General features: G+C 40.0%; 1 protein-coding gene and 1 non-coding gene across 2 annotated transcripts; both read left to right on the top strand.

The window, feature by feature from the left end:
- The first annotated feature begins 10,415 nt into the window (after positions 1-10,415).
- LOC112441537 (glutathione peroxidase 5) lies at positions 10,416-19,445 on the top strand. Its single transcript, XM_024983937.2, is given in 6 exon segments — positions 10,416-10,586; positions 13,384-13,537; positions 16,479-16,525; positions 16,527-16,597; positions 17,076-17,175; positions 18,263-19,445. Coding segments are annotated over 6 exon segments (660 nt in total). The 5' UTR covers positions 10,416-10,505; the 3' UTR covers positions 18,470-19,445.
- A 3,683-nt stretch (positions 19,446-23,128) lies between these two features.
- On the top strand, positions 23,129-23,222 carry TRNAI-UAU (transfer RNA isoleucine (anticodon UAU)). Its single transcript has 2 exons — positions 23,129-23,166; positions 23,187-23,222. It is a non-coding gene; the product is annotated as a tRNA-Ile (tRNA).
- Positions 23,223-24,502: the final 1,280 nt, after the last annotated feature.

Below are 24,502 nucleotides of genomic sequence, written 5' to 3'. Positions count from 1 at the left end.
TTAAGCCAACTTTTTCACTCTCCACTTTCACTTTCATCAAGAGGCTTTTGAGTTCCTCCTCACTTTCTGCCATAAGTGTGGTGTCATCTGCATATCTGAGGTTATTGATATTTCTCCCAGCAATCTTGATTCCAGTTTGTGTTTCTTCCAGTCCAGCGTTTCTCATGATGTATTCTGCATATAAGTTAAATAAGCAGGGTGACACTATACAGCCTTGACGTACTCCTTTTCCTATTTGGAACCAGTCTGTTGTTCCATGTCCACTTCTAACTGTTGCTTCCTGACCTGCATATAGGTTTCTCAAGAGGTAGGTCAGGTGGTCTGGTATTTCCATCTCTTTCAGAATTTTCCATAGTTTATTGTGATCCACACAGTCAAAGGTTTTGGCATAGTCAATAAAGCAGAAATAGATGTTTTTCTGGAACTCTCTTGCTTTTTCTATGACCCAGCAGATGTTGGCAATTTGATCTTTGGTTCCTCTGCCTAGACAGCATTTTAAAAAACAAAGACATCACTTTGCCAACAAAGATCCATCTAGATAAAACTATGGTTTTTCCAGTAGGCATGTACAAATGTAAAGGGCTGAGTACCGAAGAACTGATGCTTGTGAACTGTGGTGCTGGAAAAGACGCTTGAGAGTCCCTTGGACTGCAAGGAGATCAAACCAGTCAATCCTAAAGGAAATCAACTCTTAATATTCATTGGAAGAACTGATGCTGAAGCTGAAGGTCCAATACTTTGGCCACCGATGCTAAGAGTCAACTCATTGGAAAAAAAACGCGATGCTAGGAAAGATTGAAAGCAAAAGGAGAAGGAGGTAGAAGAGGATGAGATGTTTAGATAGCATCACCAACCCAGTGGATGTTAATTTGAGTTAACTCTGGGAGATAGTGGAGGACAGAGGAGCCTGGTGTGCTGCAGTCCATTTGGTCGCATAAAGTTGGACACAACTTAGCAACTGAACAATAATAACAAACTAAATGTATTATAAAGATTGTGTAAACATATTTCTCTTTATATATTTAGATAGTAATATCTATTTATGTTCAAATATACCAGTGATATAACATATAATTACATAATTTGTAAAAAATTAATAATCAGAAGCCTAAGTTAAATAGAGCTGGGAAACCAGAAGGGGGAGCTCTCACATTCTGCGGCCACAGCAGAGCCCAGCAGAAAGAAGAAAAACTTGTCTGGCAATTGAACTCAGCCAATGAAAAGCCATGGACTCTTTGTTTACTGTAGCCCTTCCAACTTCCTTTTCCTCGCTATAAAAATCGATCTCTTTTCCATGCCTGCGGGGACTTGCACATGGCTTGCCATAGTTGCAGATCCTGAAATGCAATTCTTTGCTCATCTTGAATAGACTCATCTTTGCTAGAGAAGTATCTGGCAGCCTATTTGTTTCAGAACAACAACTCGTATTTTAAACTCACAGCAAATTAAGGAAACAAGAGACCTTTTCAACCTGATAAAGACTATCTAACAAGTAATCATTACCCCTTGAAATAATGTTCAAAGAAAGAATCTTTGTTACTACTTTAGTTCAATATTGTATTGGCAAAACTGAGCAGTGAATTGAAGGCAAAAAAAAAAAAAGGAAATTAAATGTACAAAGATTAGAAACAAATGAAACTACTGTTAGCATACCTTGTAAAAGTGAGAGTCAGTCAGGTGTCTCCTGCTCTAGACTGTCCATGTAATTCTCCAGGCAAGAATACTGGAGTGGGTAGCCATTTCCTTCTCCAGGAGATCTTCCTGACCCAGGGATTGAATCCCAGTCTACCTGCATTGCAGGCAGATTCTTTACTGTCTTAGCCACCAGAGAAGCCTACCACCTTGCAACCATATAGTTTAAAAAGAAACAAGCAATAAATTATTATGTGAATTTAGCAAAGTTGTTAGATAAAACATCAATACAAATTTTATTTATATTTCTGTATATTATCATAAACCATTAAAAATAAATCTAATATTTATTTAATATTTATTTATTTTAATTTTATTAAAAAACATAAAATAATCAAATATCTACTAGTAAACTCAACAAAAGATGTACTAGATCTTTATGATGAGAAATATGTCTTAATTGCCACAATTTTCAAGAGCTCTAGGTTAATTTTGAGGTATATCATTAGGAGAGTAAACAATGTAAAAATATCAATTCTACCCAAACCATTTTATAGATTCAATACAATCTCAACCAAAATCCTAACAGACATTCTTGAGGAATTTGAAAAAGATGCTTAAGAAACTTTAGTGTATTAAAAAAAAAAAAGAAACTGAAGTGTAAATGGTCAAAAACAGTCAAGGGACTTCCTGAGTGGTCCAGTGGTTAAGAATTCGCCTTGCAATGCAGGGGTCATGGATTCCATCCGTGGTCTGAAAATTAAGATACCACATGCTGCAGAGAAAATAAACCTGTGCACCACAACTACTGAGCCCTCACGCTCTAGAACCTGTGCTCTGTAACAAGAGAAGCTACCTCATGGAGGAGACCATGAACCCCAGTGAAGAGTAGCCTCCTCTATCTTTAGAGAAAGCCCACACACAACAGTGAAGAGCCCCTGCACCACAACAGGGACCCAACATGCCAAAACATAACTCTAATAACAATAACATTTTAAAAAATAGTCAGTACAAAAAAATAGACAATTTTGAAGAGGGTGGGAGAACTTGCTTTATAAAATATCAAAATTCATTTTTAAAACTACATGTTTAAAAGCTACATTAAGCATTGTTTTAAGGACAAACAAGTAGAACAATGGAAAGAAATAGAGAGCTCAGAAATAGATTTGTGTCTATGAGGACTCTTGATTTAGGACAAAGGATCTGTGTGTGTGTGCTCAGTCGTGTCCAGCTCTTTGCAACTCCATGGACCGTGGCCCACCAGGCTCCTCTGCCCATGGAACTTTCCAGGCAAGAAGACTGGAGTGGGTTGCCATTTCCTACTTCAGGGGATCCTCCCAACCTAGGGAACAAACCTTCGTCTCCTGCATTGACAGGTGGATTCTTTATCACTGAGCCACCTGAGAAGCCCCCTATCATAAAGTACAATATAAAGTAATAGAAAAATAAAAGATGGTCTTTTAATAAATAGTGATGATTCAATTGGATATATATAGAAAAAAATTAGAACTTTATTTCTACCTTAAACAGGCATCCATCTGCAGTTGGTTAAATCCATAGATGTGAAACACGTGGATAAAAATTGATTGTAGCAATTGTATTATGGCATTTTCCATGAGGAACTTGAGCATCCGCAGATTTTGGTATTCGTAGGGGCTCCTGGAACCAATCTCTGGCAGATATTCAGGGATGACTATACCATTCACAAAATTCCAGTCCATCTAAGTCTTCAACTTCACTGCCAAAATAAGAAATATAGGCACACCTTGGAGATACTGTGGGCTTGATTCCTTCCAGACACTGCAATAAAGTGAGTCACATAAACTTTTTGTTTGTTTCCCAGTGGGTATAAAAGATATGTTCATATTATACTGTAGTCTATTAAGTGTGTAACATAAACACTGGGTCTAAAAAAACCCAAAACCCAATTTACATGCTTTAAAAACTAGTGCTCTTTGAAAAATGGCACCAATAAATAGACTTGCTCAACTCAGAGTTGCCACAAACCTTCAGTTTATAAAAAACACAGTATCTATGAAGTGCAATAAAGTAAAGTGCAATAAAACCAAGATCTGCCTGTGTAAAGGAAGAATGACACTTTGAGGAAACAATGAGACAAACAAAAATGTGGGATATTTATCAGGACAACTGAACTTCCATAAGAAGACATAATCAATATTAACACATGAACCTTGAGTGAATCTAGGTTGGAAAGAAAAGTTATTCAATCAATTTAAGAAGTATTGGATAAATTGCTTATTCTAAACCTGATCTGACTGCAACAAGGCTAGAGACTGTTGTGGGGGCAGAGCTGTGGATGTGTCTAGCCTGTCCCTTGTGACTTGGAAGAGGCAATCTCTCCACTTTACTGAGCATCTTCTTTTCATGTATAGAGTTGTGGCCTGAGAAACATGACCCATAAGACACATTAGAGCTTAAAATTTGTAAAATTTCTGTTTCCCTACTCTTGTTTCCTAATAATCTAGGGGTAATGACTGATCAAATCAATTTTAAGGGTGTTCAGAATCTCTGAAAATCTAAGAAAATAAACCAAGGATGTCAGCCTTGGTTGACATTGGTGATGTATTTTCTCAATGTCCCAGAGTTCTGTTGAGTTGTTGGTGATGGATTGCAGTGTGTGTTGGTGATATGGGCATATTTATCTTCTCTCTGGGAGCAGCAATGGCCTGAGACACAGACCGGAGAATTTCCAGGTGGGAGGACATTTGAGTTTGAGTGGTGTGGGTTATTCCAATTCTTGTGGCTGTGCATGGACACAGAGCTCTCTCTCCCACGCCCTCCCCCAGCCCATAAAGACAGGGGTAATAGACAAGAACATCACCCAAGGGAGTACACATCCTTCCTCTCACTGCCTCCCCACTCCAACCTCCAAGAAGCAGAGTTCTTCCTGTAGCAGGTTGGAGGAAGAAAGCTTGGCACGAGCGACAGAAACTTCAGATGCCTGGGTGTCAGGGCCAGCTGTCTTAGTGAAGGCCCAGGGCCAGAATCGGCCTGGACCAGAGGTGAGCTTCCTCTTCATGTTTGAAGAAGGAGGCCAGAAGGTTAAAAACACATGAGGATGAAAATTAAATGCAAAAGGACAGTGGTCTCTCTAAAACTTCCCTCCTTTTCCAAACATATATTTTATGGAGAATTGAACCTAGAGTGGAGAGACAAGTGGATTTGAAATAACTCAAATTTACAGTCTAGGTCTATGCTATTAATGAGACTTTACCCAAGGCACTTTCCCTCTTAACCTCATTTTTCCATTGAAAATCTGAGTAAATAATGCTTGTTCTACCTTTATAACTGGCTGATTGTGAAGGCCAGATGAAATCCTTGATGTAAAAGAGATTTGTCAACTACGAATTCCATGTAAACATGAGCAATATAACTTTAAAATGGCAGGCTTAGGAGTAGACCCTATATTTCACACTTGTAAGCCACACTTGCAACCCAAGAAAATCCTAGAGACCTGAATGGGGATCTCAGATGACAATGAAGATTGTCTCATTCAGGGAAAATATCCAAGTAAAGCTAAACGATGGACAAAAATCTCTTAATCATATTTGGGTGGTTGTAGAGGCTGTGATTGAATCTGGGTTGAAAAGGTGGACTACATCTCAAAAAAAGTTTAACTTGTTTCCTCTATGATCAAAGAAGCTAACAAAGAATCTACCTGCCAATGCAGGGGATATGGGTTCAATCCCTGGTCTGGGAAGATTCCACATGCTGCAGAGCAAGTAAAGCCCATGTACCACAGCTACTGAGCCCGCATGCTGTAACGACTGAAGCCCACGTGACTAGAGCCTGTGCTCCACAAAGGAGAGGCCACTGCACTGAGAAGCCTATGCACCATGACTAAGAGTACCACCCCCTCCCCACCGCAACTAGAGAAAGCCCAGTTGTTTTACTTGTGTAGCAATAAAGAGCCAGCACAACTAAATCAATAAATAATGATAAATGTTGACTCAAAAAAAAATGAAACTAACATAAGGAACTTGGTGTTGATTTTCAGGTAGGATTAAGTCATTAACACAGGCTAAGACAGAGAATCTGAAAGGCTTTATTTCAGTCTTTAAATGGCCACCCATTAGTTGCGTGACCTTTGGCAAACAAGTTATCCTCATAAGAAATCTACCTCAATGAAATATTGGAGTCTGACTAGGAAAAATAGGCAGTTGTTGAGACGTGGTTTTTTGTTGTTGTTGTTGTTTTTAATCAGATCTTATTGAGTAATTTAGAGAGATCTTATTGTGTAATTTAGATCTGGACTGGTTTTCAGACTTAATCTGTGGCTCAGGTCTAAACATTGCTACCTAAAAATCTTGTATGGTAAAAACTAATGAATTTGCTTTCTTGATCTTTCAATGGAAATAAATATATAGATAATTTGGGACAAGGAAAGTGGAATTCCCGAGTAATTGGCCTCCAAGATCAAGAACTTAAATCCCAAGAGATATGATTCAGGGAATGGAGAGTATTTAGCTTGCCTGAAGACTGAGCTTATTGAGAGTGAAGACTAAGAAGGAGGCTGAGATCACAGGAGAATTTTGGATACCATGCTGGAGATTCTGGATTTGATTCTATACCAAATTGTTAGCCTTAATTGGCTCACTATCGGTGGAGGGATATCATGAGACAAAGAGTTCAGCAGCTCCAGTGGCAGCAGGGGGAAGAGGAAAAAAGCACAGAAGGGGAAGAACTTGAAAGAGGGAAGACAAATAGGAAATGGCTTCAGCATTCCAGAACAAAAATGATATAATCAGATAGACTACGACAGGAAGTGCCCCTCATGTAGTCCCGCCTGCTGAGCTTGAGCTCCTAAACTTTTCCTTCTCCTGACTGGAGCTCTTAATTCCAGGGAAACTAAAACAATGAGACACAGAGATGGGAAGGCAGAGATTTTAGGCCCCTTGATCTGATCTGCACACTCAGGAAGAATTATGACGAATGTTTCTCTTCTGCTCTAGGAGTTAGTTATTGTGTGATGAACAAAGAGAATGTAGCTAATAAAGTAAGGAATTTATAAAAGAAGCCGAGTGTAATTTCTTCTTTGGATAAATCAATCTTTGAGCATCAGTTCCTTCATCTGTTAAATTAATGATGGGTATTTGCCTTGGGCTAAATCCAGTGCTAGCTGTGACTGGACAAAGGCAGGAGGATCTGTAGGCGGGAAGCAGGAAATCTGTATAGCTGCCCTCAAGGGCTTTAGGAGCTCCTTAGCTGGGCCAGCAGTCATTGTTTTGGGCTCCTCCCTCTAGATTAGAGGCCTCTGAGAAGAGATCAGATATCTGGGATAACAAAAAGCCTCTGTTTTCCAAGAGAATTCATGAATGCCCAGACTCCACCAGCAGCAAGAATTAAACCCTACTCAGACTTCAGTTTTAAGGAGGGGGAGGCAGCTATTTATGGCTGGGGCTGGTTAAAAAAGAGTAAGAACTGGAAAAGAAGACTTTTGTTGTTCAGTCACTCAGTCGTGTCTAACTCTTTGCGACCCCATGGACTGCAGCACGGCAGGCTTCCCTGTCCTTCACCATCTCCCAGAGTTTGCTTTAAAGAAGACTTTATCATTTCAATAAACGTGAGAGTTAGTAAAGCTGAGCTCTCAGTGCAAATCCTATGGGAGGAGGAAGAGTGTGGGAGAGTGGTAAAGAAAAACAAATCTGATCCTCTGCACCTAATCCAAATATTTTTCAGCATCTCTTTGTTAGTTATCTCCTTAGAGCACAGTTCAGTTCAGTCGCTCAGTCGTGTCCCACTAGATAGACCTTTGTTGGCAAAGTAATGTCTCTGCTTTTCAATACGTTATCCAGGTTGGTCATAACTTTTCTTCCAAGGAATAAGCGTCTTTTAATTTCATGGCTGCAGTCACCATCTGTAGTGATTTTGGAGCCCCCCAAAATAAAGTCTGTCTTTGTTTCCACTGTTTCCCCATCTATTTCCCATGAAGTGATGGGACCAGATGCCATGATCTTTGTTTTCTGAATGTTGAGCTTTAAGCCAACTTTTTCACTCTCCACTTTCACTTTCATCAAGAGGCTTTTGAGTTCCTCTTCACTTTCTGCCATAAGGGTGGTGTCATCTGCATATCTGAGGTTATTGATATTTCTCCCGCCAATCTTGATTCCAGCTTGTGTTTCTTCCAGCCCAGCGTTTCTCATGATGTACCCTGCATAGAAGTTAAATAAGCAGGGTGACAATATACAGCCTTGACGTACTCCTGTTCCTATTTGGAACCAGTCTGTTGTTCCATGTCCAGTTCTAACTGTCACATAGTCAATAGAGCAGAAATAGATGTTTTTCTGGAACTCTCTTGCTTTTTCGATGATCCAGCAGATGTTGGCAATTTGACCTCTGGTTCCTCTGCCTTTTCTAAAACCAGCTTGAACAACTGGAAGTTCACAGTTCACGTATTGCTGAAGCCTGGCTTGGAGAATTTTGAGCATTACTTTACTAGCGTGTGAGATGAGTGCAATTGTGCGGTAGTTTGAGCATTATTTGGCATTGCCTTTCTTTGGGATTGGAATGAAAACTGACCTTTTCCAGTCCTGTGGCCACTGCTGAGTTTTCCAAATTTGCTGGCATATTGAGTGCAGCACTTTTACAGCATCATCTTTCAGGATTTGAAATAGTTCCACTGGAATTCCATCACCTCCACTAGCTTTGTTCGGAGTGATGCTTCCTAAGGCCCACTTGACTTCACATTCCAGGATGTCTGGCTCTAGGTGAGTGATCAAACCATCATGATTATATGGGTCGTGAAGATCTTTTTTCTACAGTTCTTCTGTGTATTGTTGCCACCTCTTCTTAATATCTTCTTCTGTTAGGTCCATACCATTTCTGTCCTTTATCGAGCCCATCTTTGCATGAAATGTTCCCTTGGTATCTCTAATTTTCTTGAAGAGATCTCTAGTCTTTCCCATTCTATTGTTTTCCTCTATTTCTTTGCATTGATTGCTGAGGAAGGCTTTCTTATCTCTTCTTGCTATTCTTTGGAACTCTGCATTCAGATGCTTATATCTGTCCTTTTCTCCTTTGCTTTTCGCTTCTCTTCTTTTCACAGCTATTTGTAAGGCCTCCTTAGACAGCCATTTTGCTTTTTAGAGCACAGTTAGTTGCTAAACTCACCCTTCTAATCCCACAGCACTAGGAAACACATTAATCTTTGTTTTAGTCATTTTGCCTTCTAAGTCATCAGACAACAGTTTTCCCAAATGTTTTGTTGCAACATGACAGACTGCCAACTTTCCGGTCTGTAGTAACTGTTGCCTTGCCCCTTTTCATCTCTGAGAGGTAAGAAAATGGGATTGGATTGGGGACAAAAAATGTTTTTAATTAATATAAGAAGAGAATCATTACACAGCCTAACGATGATATAGTGCCATAAATTTAAAAGTGTGATTAATTCAACCCTTTAAATCTGAGATCCAAATTAAAAAAATAATTTTTAAAATTTTGAAGACGTAATATACAATATACAGATGTTTCAAGAATAAGAACAATATGCATATTAAACATATTTCACCTATAGGGAGAAGGGAATAAAAAAAACAATGAAGTTTGAGTATGAATATAAAACAAAAGGGGGGGGACCTTGCAAGAACAAATAATCATGAATTTAGGAGTATGATTAACTCAAACCTTAGCACTAGAGGCCCAGAAAGTCAATCCATACTGTAGATAAGAGGGAGAAAGTTATTGGTCAGCACCTCTGCCATGAGGTTTGTGGGAATTAGATATATGTTATTTATGTGAGAAACTCAGCAATTCCAAGTGCTCAAAGCCTGTTACATAAACTCATCTATTCAAAATTTTGGCTGATACTATTGAGCAGTGGTTAGAAAGTTTTGCTGAATGGATGGGGGTTCTTAGGATGGTTGAGAGGCAAAGCATTTTTATCCTTAGAGGAATGTGAGTCTCACTTCCATTATCCTTCTTGGGCCCTGGAGCTTCCAGGAGATTAACAGAAGTGTTTGAGACTTCCAATACATTTATAATCATTTCAAAATAAAAGAATTTTTAAGTTATTTACTTAAAAAAAAAATGTATTTAAAATGGCAGATTATCCTCCAGAAAGTTGGTGGCTATTACTTTCTGCTGTCAACTGGAGCATAAGAGACTTCTATACCAGACTGACACCTAGACTGGTCCCTCCATTCCTTTGAACTTAGGCCAATCTGATAACTGCAGAATGCAACTTTTCTTGTTTCTACCTCTTTGATTATCGGCAAGGGAGAACACTGTATCCTACCACAGATGCCATTTGGTTTACCGTCTGGTGCCCAAGTTTCTCTTGGGCTGCTTGGTTTTTCTTACTGACTTAAAAGCATGTGAAAACATTTAATGTATAGTGAACATATTAATGTGTAAAGATTTTTCCCTCCCTCAGGCCCAGTTTCCTTCTAACTCTCTTAGAGAGATCATATGTGATCCATTCTTTGGGTTTTTTTTTAAGCCAAATAATAATGTTAGGAATAGTATTTGGAATATCCATGTCATGCGTTTTTGCATTGACTTTACTGAGATGTCTGGGGGACTGCATCTACACCTAGACATGGCTATCCACTCAGAAAAAATAGACAGTCTTGAAGGAGTGTGGAGTGCTTGCCCTCACCTTTTCATAATTCTGCCAGAATTTATGTGAGTCCCAGGTCCTCATCGCACTAGTGAGCGCTGAGTGCTCACGGGGGTGTGTGTAGGTGAGGATGTGGTTTGAATTCTATGTCCTCTTGCCCCACTCACACCCTAGAAATCCTTGCCGCCCTGCGATTGGCCTGCATAGGCTTGGGCTAGTCCCTGGCAGACTATCAAAAGGTTACTGGGTGCCCAACAACCTCAGACTCTCAGACCAGTGATCTGAAGATACTACCATGACTATACAGTTAAGGGCCTCTTGTCTTTTTCTCTTTTTCCTAGCCGGCTTTGTGCAGACAAATTCCAATCTAGAGAAGGTAAGTGACTTCCAGAGAGGATGGACAGGGTTCAAAGGTGGAGTCTTGGGTCCTGCTCCAAGATCCCACCCTCAGCCCGTCTTGTAAGGCTCTGACCTATGCTTCCTCCCTCTGAACCTTTCTTCGCTTCTCCTCAAAGCTTCTTCACTTCTATGGTGTTCCTTGAGCTGAATATGGTAAGGACAAGAGAACCCTTTTACTGTGGTCCTTTCTTCCCTTCTTCTCCAGGTAGAGGTTGCCTGGACATCCCTCCAGCCACCCATCAGTATGCATCAGAGCTGGGTCTGAGGCATGGACTGTAGTGGGCATCAGAGTGAGGAGGGATTAGGGTTTGGAGGAAAGTTTGAGTTGAGTCATCTCAGACACAGCTAAGCAGGAAACATATGAAGATGTGGAAAAACAAATGTGGAAGTTTTAGGGATGGATAAAATCAGAGTTATCAGAGAAACATAAAATATATGGGAAAAAATAACTGGAGGCCAAAACAATTGGATCTGAAGTTAGAAGTCTTGAATTCTGGCCTCAGTTCTATTTCCAATTCATGGCTTATTGATATAATAAAAAACTTGCCTTATTGATAAAAATGTGTGTATGGCAATGGCAGGGACAGTTTAGGAAAGAACAACAATAAATTAGAAGACCCAGAAGCAAAAAGCAATCAAAAGTTAGGGGCAAGCAAACTCTCATTCACATAATGGCTTATCATTTTTGGCCTTAGACAAGTCACTTCACCTCCATTAGTCTCTGCTTTCTCACCATAAATGTGTGTATAAGAGGATCTACCCACTTGTTCACCCAGTTATGGAGGGGGGAGGGTGAGCAAAAGTTACCGTGCATATGATGTGGTTTATAAATGCAACTCTAGTAAGATCTTCCTTCCTCTTGATTAGATAACCTCTTGAGTGATTATCCTTATTTTTGAAAGTTGATACAGTGTTTATGCTAACTGGCGCTGGCTACTTGGGTGTGGAGACCCTTGGCTGTAGAACTTGCTTAATAAAGGCCAAGTCTGGAGACATTTGAGACATATCATGCAGACCCAAATAAATGTGAAATAACAATGAATATCAGGAGTAAGCTGGACCTAGAGGAGTCTTCAAGATCAGAGTCTTAAGGCCATGCATTCTGGTACCCAATATGATTTTCAGAAATTTTCAGCACAGTAGCAAAGGCAGGAAAAAGGCAAATTCTTAAAAACAAACGTTTAGCTGGGAACTAGGCATAATGGAGATAGGAATGGATACTCTGATATAATGTTCTCTTTATATATGTCTCAGTTTTGCTGGTGTGTATTTGTATGTGCATTTAGAGAAAGGTGCAAAAGCCTGCGTAAAGAAAATGCCTCTCTCCCCAGGAGTAAAAGCTAAGTAGCTAAGTGTGCTAGGGATAGAATCAGTGGTAGAGTTTGGTTTGGTTTTTTGTTGGATCACTCCTTTAGGTGGGGCAGATGGTGTCTGATTAAAATCTTTTGTAGTCCTTGCATTTCCAGGGAGTCTAGTTTAATCCTAGTTTAAGTCTGGACCTTTCTTATTAGATTAAGGCCTTCCCTCCTTTCTCTGGTCAGTACCTTTCTGCCTTTTTCTGACTGGGTGGTTTGAATGTTAGCTTTCTTTTCATACTTTGGGATTTTACATTCCCTATACTCCAGAAGCCATTTATAGCAGCTTCCCTGATATAGAGAAGGAAATCAGGATGTGCTGGTGAGCCCTGTGGAGTCAGCATATTTTGGGTACTGCATGGACCCTGCATGGATAAAGACAGAGGAGAGATAAGATGAGATCTGCCTGTAGAGGAATTTAACCTAAGGACAGGCAATGAAAATTTCATGCTGAACTTATTTCTATTATGTGGAACTTTGCTCAAATATGTTCCACAGATTGGATAAGGATTAAGGTAGATGGAGCTGGTGGTGAAGGTAGGTATTAGATAGCTAGAGCATGATGGGTAAGGAGTTGGGCATGTGATAAGTTGGATGCTGCCAGACACAGTTTAGTGACCTGCTTACAGATGGATTTTTGAGCTCTCCATCTCTTTTCCTGGCAGCTACAAAAAGTTAGAATTTCATAGTATTGGCTTGTAAGAGTGCATTGAGAGAGAAAACTACTCAAGGTAAGAGTAATATTAGATTCTAGAATGTTAAACCTGGAAGACTTTCATGATCTAATAGGAATCTAGAAAAATGTCTTCATTTTTACCAGTGGGGAAACTGAGGGCCAAGGATGAAAATTTCCCAGGATCACAAGGAACTCTAACAATAGAGCAAGCTTCTGATTCCCAGCTAGAGCTCTTTCCACTCCACCATGCTGATGAGTTGGGCAGGAAGTCAGAAGACCTAGGGAAAGTTAAAGAAGTAATAAGGCTATCCTGAAATACTTGGGCAATTAAAAACCTTCTCTCCACTGAGGGAATCCTGGCAAGATGCCTTCAACCCAGAGACAAGGGTAGTTTCATTTTCAGAGAAGCAAGAAAGGCAGTATGCTTTTCAGTTTGACTCCACTTACTTCCAGGCCATCCCATTCCAGCTCATGAATCTCTGCTTTTTTCCATTCATCCAAGCAGTTCCTGGTATTTTACCTCTGCAAAGATAATAAAGAGACTTGACTGCCTGTTCCTCAAAAATACCATTGCCTTTCAAGTCACAAGGCCTAGTTTCAATCTTGTCATTGACACATTAGATGACTCGTATTTGTTTTCTGGATCTCAGTTAATATATGTATTATTCTTTGAATGGTTTGAAAGATTATACTGACATTAGGAATTATTATTACTAAAATTATGTTTTTTTTAAATCTTCCAGATGGATTGCTACAAAGATGTGAAAGGCACTATCTATGATTATGATGCTTTCACTCTTAATGGAAAGGAACACATTCAGTTCAAGCAATATGCGGGCAAGCATGTCCTTTTTGTCAATGTGGCCACCTATTGTGGTCTGACAGCTCAATATCCTGGTAAGAGTTCATAGTCAAATTTCCTTGGGACTAATTTTCCAGTTTGTTATATTTTAAGTCATATTGGTATTATATTCTAATTTTATATTCTATATATCAAAATAAATACTCATGATCAAGTGACTTTATTCCCTAATGTCAGGAGTCAGCAAACTATGGTCCAAAGGGAAATCCAGTCAGCCTAACTTTGTAAATAAAGTTTTATTGAACACAGCCATGACCACTCATTTGCAGATTGTCTATGGTTGATATTATGCTGCAAGACAGAGTTGAGTAGTATGAGTGTTGGTGCCAGAGACCATCTGAAATGACTAATCTGGACCTTCACAGAACACGTTTGCTGACCCCGTCCTACATCCTGCCTCTGCTTTGCTCCTGAGATTTCCAGGAGAACCAATAATGTGTTTGAGAGCTAGCAGTCTCTCTGAAGATTCAAGTCTTCTTGGCAAATATACGAGGTAGGATTGATGTTTTTGAGACTTTTCCAGGTAACTTACAAAGACAGGGAAAAGCAAAAAGGGCTTTGTACCTGGAGAACATTTAACTGGAGCGAGGGCTGGAGAGGAGACCATAAGAGAGGCGAATGCTTCCTCTCCAACCTCAGCACCTCCTTTAGGTGTAGATTTTTCCCCTCTCTGTGCATTATTCAGGGTAGAATGTTATCTTTCTCATATCTTAGGCCATATTGATTAAAAGCCAAAAAATAATGAACAGGACTAATTTTTATCAGAAATAGATGCCTTTCTTATATTTGAACTAATAAGAACTTCATTTTTAAGTTTTTCATTATTATATTTTGAATAGGTACTGAACTGAACTGAACTATATTCACAAGGCTCAAAATTAAAGGAATAAAAAAGTTTAGAGTAAAAGGTCTTTTCATTTCTTTCCCTTCCCTTCTGATGACCAGTATTATCATGTTTACAAAATATATATGTATTCTTTTTTTTTTACTTTTCTATCAATTGATGACATATAATAAATGATGATGATGATAGTCAGTCAGTCATGTCCGACTCTTTTTGACTCATGGACTGTACCTGCCAGGCTCCCCTGTCCATGGGATTCTCCAGGCAAGAATACTGGAGTGGGTTGCCATTTCCTTCTCCAAACAAGTAATAAATAAAATCTGCCAATTTGCTTTTTTAAATTAATAAGATACCTTGGAGTTCGGATCACTTCCTCCCTCTGTTTTAAGATTGAATAATATTCTATTGGACCATACTTCATTTTGCCAGCTATAGGGATTTTTAAAATCAATTTATTCAGTTCCAACTCTGTATGTAATAGGTGCAAGAACTGGGGAATAGTTTCTCAAGAACTGGAAGACAGGTTTCCCTAATTAATAGTCTGTTTCCTAGAGGAGTTATTGTCTATAGTGACTAAAGACAAGAGGGGAGGATGTGAAGAAAAGTACTTAGGAACCATGTGGAAATAGGAAAGCAATCTTATGTTGCAGAAAATAAAAATGAAAGGACTCAGAGGAGATATCAGTTGACACTGTTGCCTGAGCAGACTGTTCAGTTAGGGACTGGCTAGTGTTTGTTACGGAACTGAAGAAGTCTGGCTCACAAAAGATGAAAAGATGATTATAAAAGTTCGGGGAAACAACCTGAAAAACTTCGGGAAGAAGGCAATTGGAAGCTGTGTTTTGGTATATCAGTGAGGGTTTTTAGGTAGAATGCATCTTTAACATCCTGAAGATTGTTAAAGAACACCAGAAAACTCAACTTGAAATTTCTGGGTTTTTTTGCCCCTGTCAGATTTACCCCGACTCCACCCAGGGTGAACTAGCCTGTGAAGAGAGAAGTCCATTCTCATTGTGTGTGTCTTTTCCTTTAAAAAAAAAAAAAGATTCAATCTACCAATTAACCAATCAGGGAAGGCAAACTGATGGTCAGAGATGTTTAAATGTGGTTTTGTTTAAAATTAAAATGAAATGAAATTTTTAATTTTTAAATTGTGGTACAAAAAGACAAAATATAAAATTTACCATCTTAAACCATCTTTTAAGAAGACTGTTCAGCAGAGTTAAAAATATTCATTGTTGTGAAACAAATCTCTAGAACTTTTCTATCTTGCAAAACTGAAACTCTGTATCCATTAAATAGCAGCTCCCCTCTCTCCTTTCCCCCAGCCCCTGGTAACCACACTCTACCTTCTGTTTCTATAAATTTGACTACTTTAGATACCCCATGTATTTGTCTTACCTGCAGTATTTGTCTTTTCATGACTGGTTATTTCACTTAGCATAAAGATTCATTCATGTTGTAACATGTGACAAAATTTCCTCCCATTTTAAGATTGAATAATATTCCATTGTAAATGGATATACCACATTTTGTTTATGCATTCATCCATCAATGGACATTTGGGTTGCTTCCACCTCTTGATTTTTATGTATAGTGCTCCTGTGAACATGGATGTGCAGATATCTCTCTGAGACTCTGTTTTCAATTCTTATGCATATATGCCCAGAATTGGGACTACTGCTTTATGGTAGTTCTATTTTTAATTGTTTAAGAAACCTCCATATTATTTCCATAACAGTTATACCATTTTACAATCCCACCAGCAATGATCTGGTGAGCTTTAGAATAATAAAGATGACTGGGGAGCCACCTCAGAATAATGTAACCAGAAGAACTTCTGGAAAGGAATCTGGCATCCCTATTTTTAAGGAATGGCCCCATCTAATTCTGATGTGCTGCAGATTTGGGAAATACTGCACTATAACAAAGGGCTTTTGCATACATGTCTGGAGATCTAGTAGCTCATTTCAGCCCTGCCATGAACAGTCTTTCTGACTTAGATATTTTCCCCTTTTCCTGGACCTCTGTTTTTCCCTCTTTAAAATGAGTATTTCCAAGGATCACTCTGTCTATATACACAAGGCAGGCTCTCTGGCCAGGCCACCATATTGTCCATTCTCTACCCATAGAACTGAATGCACTACAGGAGGAGCTGAAGCCCTTTGGCCTAGTTGTGTTTGGGATTTCCCTGTAACCAATTTGGAAAGCAAGAACCAGGAGAAAACTCAGAAATTCTTCCAGGACTGAAGTAAGTGCCTACTTAAAACCCTATAGAGATCTGTCTCTGTCTATCTTTCCTCCATTTCCGGAGGCACTTCCATGTTGGGGACTTCCAGGATGGGCAGTGGGTTAATAGGCTTGGGTACCTACTAACTGATTTTTAAATTTGGCCTCCACTAATGTGAGTCTGGCAGTGTCAGAGATGCTTTCCCTTTCCCTGGGAAGTGAGACCTGGATGGATGGTGGAGGAGTGGGAGCACAGAAATAGCTCCTGGTGTTGCTGGTACAGAAACAATTCAGATGGGAGACAGTGGCAGCATGTGGAATAGAGAAAAATAAAGTGTCAGGGAGCCCAAAGTTTATCGATGGTCTTATTTTCCCTTCCCAGCCCTGTTTTCTATATGTCCACATCTGTTTCCCCTTTTTCGTAACCTCAAATCCTGGTACCCTATTATAATTTTCTCTCATATTCTGGGGCTTCTTGGGAACATTATGGTTCATTACAGGTATGTCCGTCCAGGAGGAGGATACGTACCTAATTTCCAGCTGTTTGAGAAAGGGGATGTGAATGGTGAAACAGAGCAGAAAGTCTTCACCTTCTTAAAGGTGAGTTAATTACTGACCTAAGCTGCTTCTTCCTTACTATTCCTAATGTAGAGTTGGTGTGGTAGAAATGGACACAAGGGCTCCTGCCTGGAGGAGGGGTTGGACTCTTTGGAAGAGATCTCCTTATAAGCATAGGGACTAGGGTTAAATTTGTTAGTACCTGTGATGCTCTGGCTTTGTGGTACAAAGCACTGTGTACTTTCACTGGGACCACTCTCTTTTGTTCATTGACATTCATTCATTCAAGGAACATTTGTTGAGTGCCTGCTATCTATAAGGCAGTTTGCTAAACAATAAGGGTGTAAAAATGAACAGACGCAGTCCCTGTTCCTTGATGAGTTCACACTGGAGAAGACAAAAAAAAAAAAAAAAATGGCAGATGTGATACAACGCAATAAGTGCCTTTTATGAAACACTGGCTTTTAGATACAGAGAATGTGAGAGCTGAGAAGGGCCCTTAAAGATCATCAGAGTTCAGTGTTCTTAAATGCTGGACTGTGGGCCAAGGTTGACCCATGTTGAGATTTTTATATATACTGAAAAAACAGGGCAATGTAAGGAGGGTTTCATAAACATCAACTGATTTACAGAGCTGCCTTTATTCTAAGATTAGGACAAATATGTAATTTATTCTTATAATTATCTCTTTAAAACTAAATGAATAATGGTGTTTTAAAAATTTTTCTCTTATTTTTCAAAACAAAATATTGGAACTCTCTGGCCCCCAAAAGGTATTTCGAAAGATGACTGGCCCACGGAGCATCAAGATCTAGGAAACACATTCTAATCTATTCCCTTTGTAGAAAAGGAAATTGAAAGCTAGAGAGGTGACATATCTCATTCATAGGAACAGGATTTTGTGATGGGGTCACAGGGAGAAACAGAAAGAGGGAACAGACCTTTGCTATAATATCTACAACTTTCTTGGTAGTTAGCATAGTTGTGATTCAGAGAATATATTAAGAATCATAGGAAATGAAAATATCTCAACATAAGTGGAAGTGGAGTATCTGTGGGTGAAAATAGCCTGGATCATCCATGAGCAGAAATGATTCCGTCATTTCTTTTTTCCATCTCTCTGCTGCAGCAATCCTGTCCTCACCCTTCTGAGATTATGGGCTCAATCAAACATATATCCTGGGAACCCATCATGGTCCGTGACATCCGCTGGAATTTTGAAAAGTTCCTAGTGGGACCTGATGGCATCCCTGTCATGCGCTGGTTTCATCGGACTCCAGTCAGTACAGTCAAGACAGATATCCTGGCATACATGAAACAGTTCAAAACCAAATAAGAAGATCAAGTTGGGGGCAGGAGCCATCCTGCTTCTTTACCTGAAGACCTGTTTAAAAACAAAATCTTTTCTCTACATTCTCTTCCTAAATGCCCTCCACTTGACTAAATCACATATAGTGCCAAAATTCCCACTCTCTATCAAGTAGATTTATGTTCAGAAGGCTACTACTATTTCCCCCTGCACGAGTATGTGGGTAAGAGAAAAGAATGGAAACCCTAAACCCTCAGCTATCTGTTAACAAGTTTAATAAAATATATATATATATATATACCTCCCTAGAGGAGGGTCTGGCAACCCACTGCAGTATTCTTGCCTGGAGAATCCCCATGGACAGAGGAGCCTGGCAGGCTGCAGTCCATGGAGTTGCAAAGAGTCAGATATGACTAAGCGACTAAGCACAGTATATATGTATAGATATATATATCTACACACACACACACATATATTATCAAAGGAAAATCATTCATCCATGAGGATAGGTCAATTTGGCATGATATCCTGAAAAAGAATGTTCCTACACATTCTGAGTCTTCCTTCTTTCTCTACCCTAAATGTGTAGAATTGACAATGCAGTGAACAGCCTTACAATTTAAGTTCTACTTCATAACATTTGTCTTCCCCTAGAAGAAACATGTAAAGTCAATTTCCAAAGATTTTCAGATCAGTCTTTTTCCATGACACCCCACCCACCCTACCTCCACTGATGTGTCACTCTTTTGTAGGAGCCCTAGATAGAGTGGGAGCAAGAAATCACCTTACGTGAAGGGAAGAGTATCTCCATGACAGTGGCAGTCAGAGCCTCTTTTTAATTCGGACCCTACAAAAATTTTCCTCTGTCTGATCTTTAGTGTATTCAGATTATGATACTTGGGCAGAACATCCTCTGAAAGATAGGCTTTCCCTTCTCAACCCTAGAACCCTTAGCTTCAGAACCAGCCCTGCAACTATCTCCAATAAAATGTTTCCTACAGCATCTGGAACCTGTGGTTGTTTTCAAATCCTATCCGGAGCTCAAACTCATTTTCTCTCTGTCTTCTTCCTCACTGTGACTGTCACAGATGGTGTATTGACATTTAAATATCTGGACCCTTTGGATAGAACATTTGCCTTCCTAGATCCTTGGAAGGTTGTTATCTGATGATTCTCAACTGTCATCCCTTCCTCACTGTGACTGTCACAGATGGTGTATTGACTAAATACCTGGACCCTTTGGATAGAAGATTTACCTTCCTAGATCCTTGGAAGGTTGTTACCTGATGACTGTCAACTGTCACCCCTCTTTAGGAATTGTCTCAGGTCAAGGTCACATTTCATTTCCAAGGGCACCCTATATCCAATTATTGGTCTATGAGAGGTATAACAGCCAAGATCTGACTTCTCAACTCAGGACACATCTAAAGGGCCCATTCCAGTGGTGGAGACCCCCAGGAGTAGGCAAATGCCCTTTTGCACTTGCACTGCAGCCCAGTTTGCTCCTCTGACAAATTTTGATTCTTCATTGCTTCTCAGGTGTTCACCCTGAGATAGCGCCCCAGTAAAGTTTCTGAATGCAAATCCCCATTTTGGAGTCTTTCCAGGGAACACAAAATACAGTAGTTGGTACCAAAAGTATCTGAGAAAAAAATGCTAAGATGAGTTTTTTTTTTTTGCCACATCCATGCAGCAAGTGGGGATATTAATTCCCTGACCAGGGATGGAACACATGCCCTTGAAGTGTCTTAACCTTAAGTGCAGTGTCTTAACCACTGGACTGCCAGGAAAGTCCCTAAAATGAGATTTTTGAAGCTGGATTGTCCATCTGGTTGGCAGTAAAGGGATTGGTGGAACACAAACAGCCACTGGCACAAAGAAGCAATTTTTAAAACTTTCACCCAACCTGAACTGAGATGCTGTACTGATGGATATACAAAAGCAAATGTGATGTATCAGGTGCTTGATAAATATGGGAGAGATGGTAATTTTTTTTTTTTGGTAATTATAATGTAATAGAATTCTTCAGTAGAAGAAATTGATGCCTTGGAGAGAGATGATTAAATGCTGAGGATGATATCTCATCAAATAAAGTGAAAGTCTCTCAGTTGTGTCCAACTCTCTGGGACCCAGGCCAGAATACTGGAGTGGGTAGCCTTTTCCTTCTCCAAGGGAATCTTCCCAACCCAGGGATTGAACCCAGGTCTACCCACATTGCAGGCAGATTCTTTTACCAGCTGAGCCACAAAGGAAGCCCATCAAGTAGAGGCTAATGTGAAAGCCAGAGTCTCCATAGGAGGGTATAAAAAAAACTCATATCCTGCAACTCAAGGGCAAAAAAAGCTAAGGTTCAGCTCCAAGATTTAATCACAGGAATAGTAGGACTCCAAAATATGTTAAATTCTCAAACCAGATTATCTTCCATGCCTAGGTCATGGCCTCAATTGGAAAACAGAATATTGAGACACTGGATGGAGACATCTGGTGGGATGCATTGTTGTTGCTATTGAGTCGCTAAGTCATGTTTGACTCTTTGCGACCCCGTGGACTGTAGCCTGCCAGGCTCCTCGGTCTATGGGACTTCCCAGGCAAGAATACTGGAGTGGGCTGCCATTTCCTTCTCCAGAGTATGCATTAGAACATCTCAATCTCCAGATTTCCCAAGATCCTTTGAGCTTTTTTAGAGGTAGCCCAATCCTCCTTATCAAGGGTTAGTTAGTCCTTCTTCCTTGAAGACAATGCAGAGATCTCTCCTCTGCCAAACATGTACCTCTGCCACCCATTCGGCATCCTTCCATACACAACTAAATTCTAAGTGTTCTGGATCAAGGAGAGTAGAATGCCAAGTTAGTTGATGTAGAATACACTGATACTAGAGCATTCTCCCAAAGTACAGAATTTTTATACACTGGCAAGAACTCAACGTACTGTTACGATTCTCCTGCTTAAAACAGCAAAAGCTCTCACTAAATGTGGTAAGAATGCCAGGACTCTTGAGATTGACGGCAGAAAGAGGGATCAAAAACTCAAAGAAGTGGACATGCTAGAGTGGATTTACCATGTAATATTGAAAAACCCACTAGATGAATTGGTAACAGGAGAGCCAAAGGATATTCTGTTGGGGGTGGGGGAAGGCATGTGATGGGAGAGGGACACTACCATTACTAAGAAGTTCCATGGTGAGTGTCCTCTATTGGCCTTGTGCTGGTGATTCGAGATTCTGCCACAGAAGTGGCTTCACTGACAGCAATGGGAATTATAGGATCTCGAAGCAATTCAGGCCAGAAATAGCAGCACTCAACTGCTCAGAATCTGGTCAGTGTGTGCATGTGCATGCGCCAGGTGTGGGTGGGCAAAAATAATGTAATGAAAGACAATTTCAGAGAGGTAGCCAACTTTGTAGACAGTGTTGAGACGGTTAATAAAATACAGCATCCCTAGAAACAAAATAGATGGGCAGCCAACAAGCGTATCACTGTCTACACAGAAGAAATCAAGGATAATCAGAAGACTGAGGGTAGCTGCCCCAGTTAAAAATAAAATCACAATACCTTGCCCAGTTTCTGATCTTAAACCAGTTTTCAGATCTGACGTCTTGGATTAAAGGAGAAGCCAATTCCTGAGGACCCTGCAGTGTCACTGACAATATATAGAATATATTTCCCCCATTTCTTTCCTAAATGGACTTATAACCATTTACTCAACAATCATAGACTCAATAAAGAGAAAAACCCTCAAATTTCAAGGACTATTGGAAACAAGGTCCAAGTGAATATTGATATGGAAAGACCCAAAGTGTCATCATGGCCCCTCTGTTAAAATGGAGGTAATGGCGTTCCGGTCACAAGTGAAGTTGTGTGTCTGGTTCACAGTGTGTCCACTCAGGCCATGGATCCATCTGGTGGAAGTTTCTTTTGTCCCAAAATGTATAACTAGAATGAAAAAAGCTGAAATGAACCACAAATATATTTCTCTGAGTATGAGACTTCAGAAAATTTTCAAGTTACCACCTTTTTATTTTTCTGCATTTCCTTAGTCTGTATTGCATTTAATGTAGTTTATTTAAACTTAATACATTTAAAACAGTGCTTTTTCTAAAGGAAATATTAGCTCTCTGAATGTTTCAGGATAGCAAAGTATTTTAACATTCTTAAGTTAAAAAACAGTGACTGGGTCGGGGTGGGACAGGTGGCATCTGAAGCAGAGGGAAAGTCGGCCGAGCGCAGGGCTGAGCGGAGACAGAGGTGATGCAAGAAAGTAGACCCGCTGAGATGAAAAGTCCCCGGGAATTCGGAGAAATGAAAATGCACTGTGGTCTTACAGACGGAGTACACACTCCTGAGTGGAAAGCTTCCTGCCTTTGTGGAACCAATGTAATTTTTTCCCCCATTCAAATGCTTTCAAATAAGTCTGAATTTAGAGAAGCCATGGGAATATGAGCGGAAAATCAAGATGGAGATGACTGCGACGCTCAACCGCGGCTGCATCTCTGTACTGTGGGGAAAACGGCGTCAGATTGGCTGATACCAACTGATCAAAGACTGCTGTTGTGAATTGCATATCAGATTCAAAGAGAAAACCCCATATCAGAAGGCGCCATTTTATTCATAATATTGACTACCTTAAACAAGTCTTGATCTGTGAAAGTATATTCACTTACACCTCCCCAAACTTTTACTTCTCAGAGCTCCAGTGGCGCAATCGGTTAGCGCGCGGTACTTATAAGGCAGTACATTTGTGAGCAATGCCGAGGTTGTGAGTTCGAGCCTCACCTGGAGCAAATTTTACTACTCTCTAGCCATATGAAACAAATTAAATTTGAGGTTCCCACAAAGAGATCAACGGTTGGGATTTACACACTAGAGCTTCGTTGTGGGTTGTCTTAAAATTCTCTGTTTACGGTCGTGCATGGTTTAAGTACCATCCCGCTGATTCCGGTGCCTGCCTTCTTCCGACACTTTGGCAATTTAACTTTTGTCTCTTGCCAAGACTGTTTCACAGTAATAAACTACGTCTGATTTGTCATTTATGTGAAATGTGGACGCTCTTGGTTTTTAAACGTATCTCAGTGGAAATTTTCCTGTGTTTGAACCTGCTTTCCTCAGTTTCTCCACTCATCGGGGCTACCTCTAAGGTGCTTATTACTCTCTTTAAGTCCATGCTGCCTGTAGATATATCAGACACTCAGGAACTCAGTATCAGAAAAGGAGTTTAACCAGGAGTCTGTGTGTGGGTCACTTAATCTCACCCTCTCTATCTTAAACATTATCAGAGTCATCCTGAGACAAGGACATGGAGCTCTCTGGCTTTACAAAAATTTATAATGGCACGTGTTCAAATGCTCAGCACTATCAGTGCTTTTTCAGCTGCTGCTACATTTTGGAGTGCTTACATTCTCCCTGGCCCACTTTGAGCTGCCCACCAGGTAAATGTGGGTTCAAAACAAGGTTCACAGACCAATTCAGATTAACACTGGTAAAGAAGTGATAACGGATAATTTACTTACCAAGATATATCAATAGTGGCTATTCACAGTGTTGTTTTTAGTGTTAAATGAGATAACAAAGCATTGTTTGATTGATTGATTGTTGTTGTTCAGTCACCAAGTCCTGTCACAAATTCCTACTATGCATGTCCCTTTGGAATATGATTGTGCAGCAGCTACCATCAAGAGGTGGAGTCTATTTCCCTCCTTGTATGTGAGCTGACCTTGTGATTTGGCCAATAGAATGCTGTGGTAATGACGTTGTGGGAGAGAGGTTGTGGGAGTTTCAATATTAGGGTTCAAGAGCCTTATAACTTCTCCTCTTGCCATCTTGAGACCCTGAGACATCATGTGAAGAAATCCTACCTAACTTCCTGAAAGATGGAAGATCATGTGAAGAGAGAGTCCCAGTCATCCCAGCCATTCATTCCACATGACACCCCAGACAGTGAGTGGGAACATTTTGGACCATCTAGTCCCAGTCAGGCTGCCAGAAAACTGCAATCAATGAGTGACCACAAGCAAAACCAACAAAAGAATTGCCTAGTTGAGCACAGCCCGATAATTGACCTGCA

The sequence above is a fragment of the Bos taurus genome, chromosome 23, assembly GCF_002263795.3.
Source record: "Bos taurus isolate L1 Dominette 01449 registration number 42190680 breed Hereford chromosome 23, ARS-UCD2.0, whole genome shotgun sequence".
NCBI classification, from domain to species: domain Eukaryota; kingdom Metazoa; phylum Chordata; class Mammalia; order Artiodactyla; family Bovidae; genus Bos; species Bos taurus.
The sequence above is the reverse complement of the archived record's forward strand: the minus strand, read 5'-3'. Positions and strand labels throughout refer to the sequence as shown.